At 43.6% G+C, this 14,368-nt stretch overlaps 1 protein-coding gene across 4 annotated transcripts in view; it reads left to right on the top strand.

Moving 5' to 3' along the window:
- The window catches only part of LOC125448092 (receptor expression-enhancing protein 1-like), a 32,292-nt gene extending 18,971 nt beyond the window's left edge, over window positions 1–13,321 (top strand). For all 4 annotated transcript variants that reach the window (XM_048523117.2, XM_048523116.2, XM_048523115.2 and 1 more), the window contains 5 exons: window positions 427–547; window positions 6,767–6,880; window positions 7,828–7,981; window positions 9,647–9,834; window positions 11,024–13,321. In XM_048523117.2, coding sequence (XP_048379074.1) covers window positions 427–547; window positions 6,767–6,880; window positions 7,828–7,981; window positions 9,647–9,834; window positions 11,024–11,092 — 646 coding nt within the window. In that variant the 3' untranslated portion in view covers window positions 11,093–13,321. The remainder of the gene's footprint in view (window positions 1–426; window positions 548–6,766; window positions 6,881–7,827; window positions 7,982–9,646; window positions 9,835–11,023) is intronic.
- Window positions 13,322–14,368: the final 1,047 nt, after the last annotated feature.

The raw sequence follows: 14,368 nt of genomic DNA, 5'->3' as shown, positions 1-14,368 counted from the left end.
GCTTCTCAGAGCAGAGAAGCTGAAGAGGGACCCTTATTGAGATCAAAAATAGGAACAAATTTGTAAAGAAGGATACTCTGTGTTTCCACTATTGTCACTAACTGGGGTTCACAATTTTGATCGTGGCAGGAAGAGTTGGGAATGAGATGGGAAACTTCTTTGCTCAGGCATAATGATGCAGCTTGTGCCACTTGGGAGAGTGGTGGAGGTGAATTCCACAAGGTTTCAAAGATTTCGTGAAATTTTTGGAGTACGCAGGAGTGATCACTTGGGACCCTGCACTGATTTTACATGAAGCTGTCTCTAACTGCTGAATGAATCCTAATTGGCTAATGACTGAGACTTATCACATCTATGGGATTTGAGAGTATGTTTGTACAATGTCATGTTTGTTTTGTTACTGATCTGAAATTCTCTCTCCTGCAGGTTCCCATTCTATTATGAAATGAAAATTGCATTTGTTGTTTGGCTTTTATCCCCATACACCAGGGGTGCCAGTATGATTTACAAGAAGTTTATTCATCCCACACTCTCTTCGAAGGAGAAGGTAAACAAAAACAGGTCCCTTGTCAAAGTAGTGTTGGACTGCAGTGTTCGACAACATGCTTTAATGTCAGTAAGAATTTGAAGTCACAGCTGCTCACAAATTGAAAATGAGGAAATCAAATACCATTGGTATTCTACCCGCATGGGCCCACGCTATGCCTGCCTCTTTGTAGGTTATGTGGGACTCTTTCACACCTACACTGGCCCTCAACCCAACCTCTTCCTCCGTAACATTGTCTGTATTGGCACCATCTTGTGCTCCCAAGAGGAGCTCGAACAGTTCATCCACTTCACCAACACCTTCCACCCCAACCTTCAGTTCACCTGGACCATCTCCAACACATCCCTCACCTTCCTATCTCCATCTCAGGCTACCACCGATGTCCATTTCAAGCCCACCGACTCCAATAGCTACCTGGAATACACCTCCCACCCACCTTGCTGCAAAAATTCCATCCCCTATTCGCAATTCCTTCACCTCTGCCGCATCTGCTCCCAGGATGAGGCATTCCACTCCTGTATATCCCAGATGTCCTTGCTCTTCGTGGACCGCAGTGGCCGAGAAAGCCCTTGACCGAGTTGCCCGCAACTCATCCCTCCCACCCCGCCATCACAATAACTGCCAAAAGAGAATCCCCCAGTCCTCCAATACCACCCCACCAACCTCCCAGGTACAACACATCATCCGCCGACACTTCCGCCATCTACAATCCGACCCCACCGCCAAAGACATATTTTTCCATTCTCACCCTTGTCTGCCTTCCGGCAAGACCAGTCTCTCTGCAACTCCCTTGTCCGCTCCACACTACCCTCCAACCCCGCCGCACCCGGCACTTTCCCCTGCGACCGCAGGAAGTGCTACATCTGCCCCCACAACACCTTCCTCTCTCCCCCCATCCCCCCGCCCCCAATCCCAGGCCCCAAGATGACTTTCCATATTAAGCAGATGTTCACCTGCACATCCGTCAATGTGGTATACTGCATCCGCTGTACCTGGTGTGGCTTCCTGTACATTGGGGGAAACCAAGCGGAGGCTTGTGGACCACTTTGCAGAACACTTACGCTCGGTTCGCAATAAACAACAACACCTCCCAGTCATGAACCATGTCACCTCCCCCTCCCATTCCTTAGACGACATGTCCATCCTGGGCCTCCTGCAGTGCCACGATGATGCCACCCGAAGGTTGCAGGAACAGCAACTCATTCTGCTCGGGAACCCTGCAGCTCAATGGTATCAATGTGGATTTTCCCAGCTTCAAAATCCCCCCTCCCCCCACTGCATCCCAGAACCAGCCCAGCTCGTCCCTGCCTGCCTAACCTGTTCTTTCCCTCAGCTCTCCCCTCATCCCACCTCAAGCCACACCTCCATTTCCTACCTACTAACCTCATCCTGCCCCCTTGACCTGTCCGTCCTTGCTGGACTGACCTATCCCTTCCCTACCTCCCCACCCGTACTCTCTTCTCCACCTATCTTCTCCACTGTCCATCTTCAGTCCACTCCACCCTCCCTATTTTTTTAGAATCCTTTTCCCATCCCCCATTTCTGATGAAGGGTCTAGGCCCAAAATGTCAGCTTTTGTGCTCCCAAGGTGCTGCTTGGCCTGCTGTGTTCATGCAGCTCCACACCGTGTTATCTCAGATTCTCTAGCATCTGCAGGTCCCATTATCTCTGACCATTGGTATTTTGAAGTAGTGTTTCATTTATGGCGTGAACTTGTGGTTTCTTAAAACTCAGAAGGTTTCACATGGGATTGTTAGAGCAAAGGTAGTATTGCTTATGCAGTCTGGTGATTTTTACAGCAAACGGGGTCAATCTTGTGACCGGTACACTCTCTGAAACATGGTAGGATCTTTTTCTTACAAACTCAATCTGGTATATAACCAAGATTATTTGCTGGTATTTTTTGTTCTTCTTGTCCATGTTTATTGACATCTCTTTGAATTCAGCCAAAGCTTATGTTCTTGAGTTTCAATGCCACATATGCCACTAGAGCTACAAAGCTGGAGGTGTGAAGGGTTTAGGATGACCATGGCATGTAGCCTGCCACAGTGTACTAAAATTGTTGCACCTCCTATTCTTTCATGGATGGTTTCCACTGATGTTAATATTTTGAGGCTTGTATAAGTGAAATTTGATATTCCATTCTCTAACATTGAGTATCAACTGGGTATATGAAAGAGAAGTGAAATGGCTGATCTGACAACCAATGCAGTGTTGTTTCTCCAGCATTTTAGGTTTGTTTAGGCACTTTAATGTTAGGTAGTGTACCAGTGCTGGCCACAGAAGAATCTATAGATTTATCTTTGACCTTCACAGTTCTCTGAACTTGGTAAATAATTTCACTTTCTGAATTGGAGCTGCTATTATACAGGTTACAACAACAAGTCTCCAAAATCTTGGAAACTACTGACCAAAGGGGTTTTGGTGATCACCATTTTGGGGAGAATGGTTGATTGGATGTCAGAACAGGACCTTGTTCTTGAGGTGCAATATCTCTTTCTGATGGCAAATGCGCTTTGTATTGTGTGCAGATGAAAATTCTTCAATGTGTTCAAACCTCATTTGGAGCTATACTTAGCTGTCATCTTTTAGAATTTACCAGCCACCCAGGCCTCTTTACTCACTGAACTACATGTCAAGATTGACTCAATTTGCTTTAAATAAAATTACAAATTTGTGCTATCTTGATTGACTGATTGCATCAACTTCACAGTGTTGAACTGGTGATACAATGTAACCAGGGAGAAACATTCGTGAGAGTAAAGTTGGTGATGTAGCCCACGAAGTGTGTCCCTCTATCCCACACAACCATTGCAGACCGAGCTCTTCAAATTTACTTTTACTCACCTCCAGTGAGTTATTGGTTAGCTTAGATCTGTCCATCTATGTTACACATTGAGATGTTCCAAAATTCACTGTCCTTTGAGACAGCATTGTGGCTCAGTCATTAGCAGTGTGGCCTGACAGTGCCAAGGAACCTGGTTCACTTCCAGCTTTTGTCTGTGGAGTTTTTGCGTTTTCCCCATGTTTGAGTTGGTTTTATTTTCTCTGGGTGGTCCAGTTAACAAAGATGTGCAGGCTAGGCGAATTAACCATGGGAAACGCATGCCTATAGGGATTGGGTGGGGTTTGAGATGCTTGCGGCAGGTTGGTGGTCAAATCCCTCGCTTCCTCACTGTAGGGATTTGCAAAACTAAGTCAAATAGTTAATCTTCATCTTGGACCTCTGTGGCACACGCCTGTTTTTTTTCCCCCTCAGTTGTAACCCCAGGTTTTCATCTCTCCAACTGGGGAAAACATTTTACCTTTGCCTACTTTGTCTGTCACTCTTTACATATTGGCTAAGTCTTGTTGATCACCTTGTAATCATTTGAAATTTTGGACAATACTGGTGTAGTTTGCCCAATCTGTCTTTGTAGGACAACCCAAACATTCCAGGAATATGTCTGAAACTTTTGTTGCATCCCCTCAATAACAGTGATATGTTTTTTGAGATGAGGCTAAAAGTGCACAAGGTAGTCCAGTTTCATTCCACCCAAACTCTGAGAGACTGAAGCACACCAAGGCACAAACTGCTGGGGGGTGGGTGGTACAACTGAAAGCCACGGGGGTGGTACTTGGGTCTGAGATGAGCATAAACTATTAACTCAGTTTTCTAATCGTTATAGTGCCAAATCAAAATTTCAGTAGTCATGATCTAAATCCTTTTGCAGTAAAGCTTAACATTGTGCTAGCCTTGTTAACACTAGTACACCTGCATATTGCAGTTGGGTGACTTTTTTCAACAAAGCTGCCAAGTGCAATCGCTAGCAACTCCATTGTCTGTCCAACTGTCTTTCTCTCTTTGGGTTCTATCCTTTCGTTTTACTCCCTACGCCACCCACCACCTTACTTTATTCATGTAAACTGATGTTTTCCCAGCTACCATCAGTTCTGAGCAAGAGTCACCAGACCCGAAACATTAACTGTTTTTTTTCCATGCTGCCAGATCTGCTAAGCTTTTCTAGCAACTTTTTGTTTTTGTTCCTGCTTTACAGCATTCGCAGTTCTTTTGGTTTTCCTTAAGGACACCAAGGTGTCTTTCTACCTTGAGAGTCTTTGCTTTTAACAAATACTGTGGGCATATGTTGTATCAGAGATAATGGGAACTGCAGATGCTGAAGAACCCAAGATAATAAAGTGTGAAGCTGGATGAACACAGCAGGCCAAGCAGCATCTCAGGAGCACAAAAGCTGACGTTTCGGGCCTAGACCCTTCTTCAGAGGGGGATGGGGTGAGGATTCTGGAATAAATAGGGAGAGGGGGGAGGCGGACCGAAGATAGAGAGAAAAGAAGATAGGTGGGGAGGGAATAGGTCAGTCCAGGGAAGATGGATAGGTCAAGGAGGTGGGATGAGGTTAGTAGGTAGGAAATGGAGGTGCGGCTTGGGGTGGGAGGAAGGGATGGGTGAGAGGAAGAACAGGTTAGGGAGGCAGAGACAGGCTGGACTGGTTGTGTGATGCAGTGGGGGAGGGGACGAATTGGGCTGGGTTTGGGATACTCCCACAGCTACCTAGAATACACCACCTCCCACCCACCCTCCTGCAAAAATTCCGTCTCCTATTCCCAATTCCTCCGCCTCGCCGCATCTGCTCCCAGGATGAGGTATTCCACGCCCGCACATCCCAGATGTCCAAGTTCTTCAAGGACCGCAACTTTCCTCCCACAGTGGTCGAGAATGTCCTTGACCGCGACTCCTGCATTTCCTGCAACACATCTCTCTCACTCCGCCCCCGCCACAACCACCCAAAGAGGATCCCCCTCGTTCTCACACACCACCCCACCAACCTCCGATACAACGCATCATCCTCCGACACTTCTGCCATCTACAATCTGACCCCACCACCCGAGACATTTTTCCATCCCCTCCCTTGCCTGCTTTCCGGAGAGACCACGCTCTCCGTGACTCCCTTGTTCTCTCCACACTGCCCTCCAACCCCACCACAACCGGCACCTTCCCCTGCAACCACAGGAAGTGCTACACTTGCCCCCACACCTCCTCCCTCACCCCTATCCCAGGCCCCAATATGACTTTCCATATTAAGCAGAGCTTCAGCTGTAAATCTGCCAATGTGGCATACTGTATCCATTGTACCCGGTATGGCTCCCTCTACATTGGGGAAACCAAGCAGAGGCTTGGGGACCGCTTTGCAGAACACCTCTGCTCGGTTCGCAATAAACAACTGCACCTCCCAGTCGCGAACCATTTCCACTCCCCCTCCCATTCTTTAGATGACACATCCATCATGGGCCTCCTGCAGTGCCACAATGATGCCACCTGAAGGTTGCAGGAACAGCAACTCATATTCCGCTTGGGAACCCTGTAGCCCAATGGTATCAATGTGGACTTCAACAGCTTCAAAATCTCCCCTTACCCCACCGCATCCCAAAACCAGTCCAGCTCTTCCCTCCCCCTCCCCCCCCCCCCCCCCCCCCACTGCATCCCAAAACCAGCCCAGCCTGTCCCTGTCTCTGTCTCCCTAACCTCTTCTTCCTCTCACCTATCCCTTCCTCCCACCCCAAGCCGCACCTCCATTTCCTACTTACTAACCTCATCCCACCTCCTTGACCTGTCTGTCTTCCCTGGACTGACCTATCCCCTCCCTACCTCCCCACCTATGCTCTCCTCTCCACCTATCTTCTTTTCTCTACATCTTCAGTCTGCCTCCCCCTCTCTCCCTATTTATTCCAGAAACCTCACCCCATCCCCCTCTCTGATGGGTCTAGGCCCAAAATGTCAGCTTTTGTGCTCCTGAGATGCTGCTTGGCCTGCTGTGTTCATCCAGCTTCACACTTTATTATCTGTGGGCATATGTGCCCACTCTAGTGGGAGGAGATGTCAAATTGACTAAGTCTGTTGGAATATTTCTAAAGCCCTTTACACTTTATCACAGTGTATCTTATGTGTTCTGCACAAAAGAATTGTGAACCAGCTTGGTAAGTAATAGTTTTCTCGTGCTGTTTCTGTCAGCTTTCAGTTTCATGTATCTGTTACTGTCAGCTGCCATCTTTCCATTTGAATGGAAAGTTGTTCATCTGTCTGTGCTGAAAATGAGGGATGTGTATGAGAGGTTTGATTTGCCCAGACAATATGAATTTGTTTCATTTGCTTGTATGTAGATACACATAGTGTATGAAGGAGCTATCACTTTACATGTGATCTTATGGCAACTTTTTTAGGAAATTGATTCCTACATCAATCAAGCCAAGGAGCGTGGTTATGAAACAATGGTCAATTTTGGCAGGAAGGGACTTAACCTGGCAGCCAATGTTGCTGTAAATGCTGCTGCAAAGGCAAGTATTAAGGACACGTGGACAGTATTTATTGCGTGCTCTCAATTGTGATTTCTTCAATTATAAATAGTTCACTTGTGCAAGAATATTTTAGCAGCACGTGAACAAACTGCCACACAAGTGGATTGGATCACCCCAAGGAGCTTTTTGAACAACCCATCCTGGTGTATTGTGACAAATCTTTGGAGCAGGTTAGACTTTGAACCCATGTGTGCTGCTTTTTGGACATGGGACAGAGTTAAATTGAATTAATGATCCTTACTTAGCTTAAAGGGTGTCAACTTCTGTGATAATTGTCCTGTTAGGGCAATGAGAAGGCACCTCAATGCCACATACTTGCAATGGGACCTGAATGACATGGAGGGCAAGTAAAAGGAGCAGATTCTCTTCAGAAAATTATCTTTTCTTCGTGATTTTGCATGTTCACAAATGACATCTTTCTGAATTTTGTTTCTGAACTTGCCACATGGCATTTGAATCTGCAACATCCACATAGTACCTTTTTGCCTTCTCGTCAGTGTTGATTTGAAACATGTTGAACACAAACTATTGTTACACCCTTTTAAATGATTCCTTATAGATATTAGCTCGAGCCTTGGATCACCTGCCAGCATCTGTCTTGGCTGATTTGAGAACAGTGCTCTCAAAATAGCTTGTTGAACAACCAGATTCATCTGCATCAATTTTAACTAGCTGTTACCAAAGGAAGAAAAAGCCTTGGCGACATAGCAAGCTTGACAAGTCATGTTTTTGTGGTTGACCTGTTCATCAATTATTATAATTACATTATTTTTGTCAGATCATGCTTGGATGTGTGGTTGTCCTTTTTCACTAACATATTGACCACCTGTACTGTTCAGGTGAAAGAACATGTTTTTATTTCACACTTAAGATATGTCACACTAAAGGGTGACTGCTTTGACACTTGTGTTTTTCTGCTGTTGTAGAGTCAGGGAGCTATCGCTGGACGCCTGCGTAGTTTTAGCATGCAAGATTTAACAAGCATTCAGGGTGATGAGCCAGTACATTACAAGGATCCTCTTTATCCTGAAGAGGAGCCAATGGGAAGGAAAGCCATCTCTGCTGCACAAGTAGAGTACTGTGAGTCTCCTTATTTTGCTAAGCTTAAAAATGAAATGTCTATGATGTGTCCTGTCCCTTGTCCAGAAGAAGAGTCTTTTGGAAGGTAGAATGTTACTGTGAAGAGTTTGGGGTTTCCTATTAGTTAAAATTCTGGCTGTCATATTGAAGATAACAAGTAATGAGATTGATATCAGCCATGTATTCATGGCATTGCCTGCAGCGTTGAAGTAGGAAAGGCTGTAAATCCAAGTGGTACTAGAACATGGCTGGCAGGTTGTGAAGTTTATGCTGTATTTATGCCTTCAACTTTGTGCTTCGTCACTCCGTGTAAGCTCAAAAACTGAATTGAGCAGCACACCACCAATGGTATTTTTAGGGGAATTGCGCAAGTCACAATTGCGATGTTGCAATTTGAGTTGACCATTTCACTGTTCAACACATGCAAACTACTGAAGATCCCGTGAATGACAATTCAAGCTCTCTATCCTGAAGTTCTTTCACTGAAAGTCTTAGCTAGTCATTGAAACATCATTACTTATACCGCTGTCATCAGAATTGCAATTTCATACCCGAAATACTGAATCGGATTCAAGTTTGTTTGCATGTTCCTTTTTAATATTGAGGTGTTTGAATATGTAACAGAGGGAGTTGCTGAGCACCTATGCTGTCTTGTACACCCATGTCACAAATCTAAGTGTTGTACCAACTTGCTGTAATACATTGAAGAATTAACAAGCACTTACTATGTTGGGATCAGAAGCTGCAGCTTCATTCTGGAATTATGACTTTTCTTAAAGGCACACATTTCATACCGGCATCGGTGCTTGCCAATGCTAGATAAATCCAAAATGACTGTCATGAACTGTGTTGATCCAGAGCTTGCAATGTCAAAGATAACAAGGTGTAGAGCTGGATGAACACAGCAGGCCAAGCAGCATCACAGGAGCAAGCAAGTTGATGTTTCTGGTCTAGACCTGAACCCTTGGCTTTGCTGCTTGGCCTGCTGTGTTCATCCAGCTCTACACCTTGTTATCTTAGATTCTCTAGCATCTGCAGTTCCTATCTTTTACAATGTCGAACCTTGTTTGACCTTCAACTGAGATCAACAATCCAGTGATGCATTTGTGAAAGTTCTTGTTCTGGGGAAACTACTGTGAGGTCCATTGATCAGTTGGGTAGATTACTGACTCTTTGTGAAGTCTCGTGGAGGCACCTACTTAGTGCAACTGCAAACGGGTGGTCAGCATGCACGTTCCAGCAAATGTCAGTATCTGAGGATCACATGAAATGCAATCAATTGATGGTGTTATCGTATTTCATAGATTTCCTACAGTGTGGAAACAGGCCCTTCGGCCCAACAAGTCCCTACTGACATTTGGAGCATCCCACCCAGACCCATCCCCCCGCCTCTAACACACCTAATCTACAATATCCCGGAACACTGACAATTTTAGCATGGCCAATCCTCTTACCTTGCACATCTTTGGACTATGGGAGGAAACCTATGCAGACTCCAGGAGAATGTGCAAACTCCACAAAGACAGTTGCCCAAGTGTGGAATCTAACCTGTGTCCCTGACTCTGAGGTAGCAGTGTTAACTGCTGAGTATTAGTTAGGAACTAAACTGAATGCTTGTTTGTTTCTGATTTGACTTGACTTGTCAGTTATGTTTTATTTCTTTAGCTCTGAGACAACGTATATCAGCACCGAATGATCGATTCATTGACAGTGATTCACAGGATGAATATAAGTCTGATGGGGAAGCAGAAAACCAGAGGAGTTCTTTGCGTCGCCTTGAAGTACAAAAGATCAAACGAGCCAGACGAGTCCAGGGTCAACAAATGCCTCGAAAGAAGGTGCAGGGAAAAGAGGTATGAGTCCCTGCTATCACAAGGGAAAAGGACCTGGAGGATTTGGTCCTTTTTTGAAGTCAATGAATTGAAATTTTGCCCAGTTTTAAAAGGACCCAGTGTGTCTGTTGCGTACAGAATTTGGCTATTTCTAGTTATCGTTTTGAGTAAACACTAGAAGATGTCTCAAGGGCATCATGATCCATAACTTGTGTAAATGTCTCAGCATTTTGACGTGATAGAAGAACCCCTTTTTTAAACTTCGGCATATTTGTATCTTGTTTTGTTAGCCTACTAATTTTGTTGGCTAAACCAACAACGTGTTACGGACATTGTAAATAATTTACTTGTTATTGGCTTTAAAGTTGATTTTTAAGTTGATCTTGATGTCATGTTGAAGGGGCTTCTGGCCTGAAGTAATCTTAATATTAGCCTGTAAATTTGTATTTCATAGTGCAAGTTACATTGTCAACCTGTTTCATCAGCTGTTGACTTGTCTTAGATTGGAAACATACTAATACATTAATTTTACTGCAACACCTGTTTGAACACCTCCCAACTGAGGTGTAAACCTGTTGAAATTGCAATGCAGCTAGTTACTTTCAGTAGTGCTCGGAGGGCCTGTGGTGGCTGACAGACAAACTGCATTGAATTTGCAGGCTGTGATGATTCCTCGTCATAAAGGTGTATATTCTGTTTTAGTATGCTCAACAGAGAGGCACTTTTAAGTTAGGTCTTGTCCCACAGCTCAAATGTTAGCAGCCATTCCCTTTTTTGTTTTGTTGCGATCAGTATTCTTAATCTATGTTCAATTTTTGGAGCACCTAAGTGGTGTTTAAACTGTGGGGCATCACAAGCAAGTTAAATCTTTACCACCTCGGTGCCTGCACATATGTCTGCAGCAGGTTTCACTGGAGTGTGACAAGGAGGAAGAATCTTGTGAAATGTTGGTTTCTTTTCGGTCAGTGTGCCCTGACCGCCCCTTTGCCAAACTGAGACCCAGAGCCAGTTTTGGCTCCTGTTAGTTTCAAACCAAGATAACTGTAAGAGTCCAAGTACTGTTTCTCTATCGTGCATCAGTGTGCACTGAAATTTCCTCCTGGAAGCACCCTAGACACAAGTAGTAGGTAAAAGTAGGGACCGAGGAGGCTTTCTATTGGCTGTAATGACGTTAGTCTACATGTTGTCTAAAAGCTATTTCTGTTTCTAGGGTGTGATGAAACCATTGAAGGTTAGACCCAAGAAGAAAGCTTTGCAATCGAATTTCGACACTTTATGAATTCCAGAAAACTGCATTTTTCCATTCATCAGAACCCTAGAGCTCCTTGGTGAAAGTCATTGCCATTTTTATTCACTGGCAATTTTCAAATTGCCAAATGTCACAATATTGTGAAACTGGGTGACATATTTTGTAACATTGTTGCATGCCCTTTTTAAGAAAAATCTGCTGTGTAAATAACAGTGCCACAGACTGGATCAGCATTAAAGTCCAAAAAGATCTTGTTAAACCAAAGAGTGTTGAGGCAGTCTGTAATTGTATCAAAAAATGAATGTGAAGGGACATGCTGTTTTTTAAAATGTTTCCTTGCACACTGTTGGAATGGTGTTGAGTGGTTCTGAGGGAGTCTGGAACTCCCTTTTTCATATTCTAAGTATGAAAATTTTCTGCGTTGTTATTGGCTACTGAAAAGTAAACCGTGACCCTGATGAACTTGCACTGACTTGTGTTTTTACAAGTGTTGAAGTTTGTTTTCTGGATCAGAATTTAATGCCACCTAATTACCCCTGTATTGTGACTACTTGAATTGTTGAAGAGTTAAGTTTTTAATGTATTATATCACAGCCTTGTGGGATAAATCTGTCAATCGGGTCAAGTGCTTGCTGCAATTTGAATTTGTTTTTCTTCGAGAATGTGATGTGTGATATGCTTGTGTTGAAGTGTATTCATGTCAGCCATGCAGCATTGCAAGTTGAAGATTAAAGTTGAACTTTAAGTGCAAGCAAATGTGGGAGAAATAACTTTCCAGTCATTGTCTTCCCTCCACCCGCCTGGTGGCGGGGTGGGTGGTATAAATTTTTGGGCCTATTTTAGTTTAGTTTCACAATTCCGTATCACCAGTAGCTCAAACAGAGGTACTGGTTATGGTCTTCACATTGATCATAGAGGTGTCCAAGAGAAGCTACACTGTCAGCAACAAGACTGCAAATTTAAAAAGATCAAAGAACTGATTTCAAGTAATGGCACAATGATCGAGGATCCATCTAAAATTGGCTACATCACATAGGTGGAGCAGTTTTGGCCTGTCAGTGTTAGTGCCATCTGGCTGGCTTTGTGGTTTCAGCTCAAGCTAACTTCAGGAATGGATTGAAGTTGGTCAATTTTTTTTTCCCCAAGATCCTTGTTTGCCTCTGCCCCTTTGGATCGTCCCCAGTCCAAAAATTATGTAAGTAAGGAGAACTGTGTGTGCATCTTGTCTGTCGACAGCTTGTATCATCTCTTGAGAATCTTTGTCTCCTTTCAGTGACTGAAGCAGTTTGCTTGTGTTGTGCTTTGACTTGTTTAACTGTCATGAATTGCATTGCACAAGATCAGTGAGTTTTCATTAATTTCTGCTCAAAACAATGAAATTTGTTTGTTCAGAAATTCTCTTGGAGCAAGTCACAAATATCACATGTACTGGAAAATCAGCAATCTCCACTGTTTGATGTGTACAAGGAAGATATGTTTATTTTTTCAATGTTGAATGGTGGGCTACACCTTTTTCAAGTTGTCATTGTGTCATCCCATTGACGGGTTTTCATTGTGTCATATCTTTGAACAGATTTTGAAGTCTCATTTTATCCAAAGTGACTTGAATGCAGGCATGACTTGATGTTTTAAACTTAGTAAACTTCATATTTTGTCAACAGGAATGTTGTACACTGGACCAAATTCTAAATACTGAAAAAGAAGCAATACATGCTTAGCACCCTTGAATTCTACAGGGCACTCTGACAAGTTAGATAGCTGCAGCTCTTTAGTTCACAAGCTGGACATTTAACTGATAGGTTTGGATCATGTGACACTTGAATAGGCTCTGCAGCTTCTGGCCTCACCAAGCATTTCAGCTATCAGATGGCACCAATGGTCTACACAGTGTGAACTGAGAACATTAAAGCAGGTGACCGTGTTCAGTTAGAGTGCATTTGCTCTGATCAATATTCCTGTGGTTCCTTTCTTCTATATTAATGATGTCGACAAGAAGAATGTAGCTGTTCACGTGATAATGCAAATTTTGACTTGAAATTGGTTCATTCGCTTCAAGACAATTTAAATATAGCTGCTTTGGACTGTCAGTGTGAAGTACTTCTCAACTATAACATTTGAAGTGCAGGGAACTGAGGTCATTTGGAATTGGCCTGTCAGCAGTACCTCATTAATGTCTTGTATGTTGTCTGGTTTCTTTAACTTTTATAAAGATGTTTTATGGAAGTTCTTTGTCACAATAAAGTTAGTCTGCCTCAGTTACATTTATTTTGTCTTTATTTTTGAAGTCTTTATCCATCACACAACTTGTTGTTTTTGACAGCGGTTGAACTCCCATGTGCATTGAGGGAAGGAAATTTGTCCCTGTTAACTTGTCTGGCTGCAGTGTGACTGCACACATGAGTGCAGTTGTGTCTTAACTATTCTCTGAAATGGCCAAGTACACTACTCAGTTGCATCAAAAGGAATGGATGTGCAACAAGAACAAAACCGAACAGAATATCAGTGGCATTGAAACATTAAAATGGGCATGCTCAGCCTTGTCAATTTTAAATCCATTTCCTTCTGGTGACTGTTCTGGCACAGATGGGAGATCAGTTATGCAGATTATACAAAGTCTGTGACATACTGCTGTTTCATAACAATGTCACCTGTTCCACGGGTAGGACTGATCTACCACTGGCAGCACGGCCATGTGCGTTCAGCAAGGACTTGGCCTCAAACCATAAGAAGTTGGAGTTGTATCTCATTTTAAGCTCTTCTGGTTAGCAGATTTTTTTTGTAGCATGCACTGTCACTGTACCCTGTTTTAAAGGCGATTAGGTGGGGATTGGGGGAAAACGAAGCATCCAGGTTGCAAAATGGTCTTCAGTGCAAGCAAGGGGTACTTCATTGTATAATATCATGGCAAAAACATAGAGAAACAAGGAAAAAATTTGAGAAATTAGCATGGATGTTGTACTGCAAAAGCGAAGCCCTCGTAATTTCACACTTCATTTCAAGATCCTGCGTGTCTCTGACTCTGAGTCAAATTGAATTTTTGTGTCACTGTCTTCCATTGCAATGATGAGCAGCAGCTCCTTTGCTCTCTTCCCCCTGTTTAGAATCATTAGTTGCTGCTGGCACACTTTTTGTTCAGGAACATCTGTGATATCGCATAACTGAGGCAGCCTAACATTTGAATGATGTTGAGCATTGGGCTGATAAAGTGCAAAGTGACATCAATAGCATCATTTCTAACGTGAAAGACAATCCACAATATCTTGACCTTACCATTGACTGGAAATTGAACTGGACTAGCCCAGAATC

Source organism: Stegostoma tigrinum, chromosome 40, assembly GCF_030684315.1.
Source record: "Stegostoma tigrinum isolate sSteTig4 chromosome 40, sSteTig4.hap1, whole genome shotgun sequence".
In the NCBI taxonomy this organism is placed as follows: domain Eukaryota; kingdom Metazoa; phylum Chordata; class Chondrichthyes; order Orectolobiformes; family Stegostomatidae; genus Stegostoma; species Stegostoma tigrinum.
This window is presented reverse-complemented; position numbering and strand designations above follow the sequence as displayed.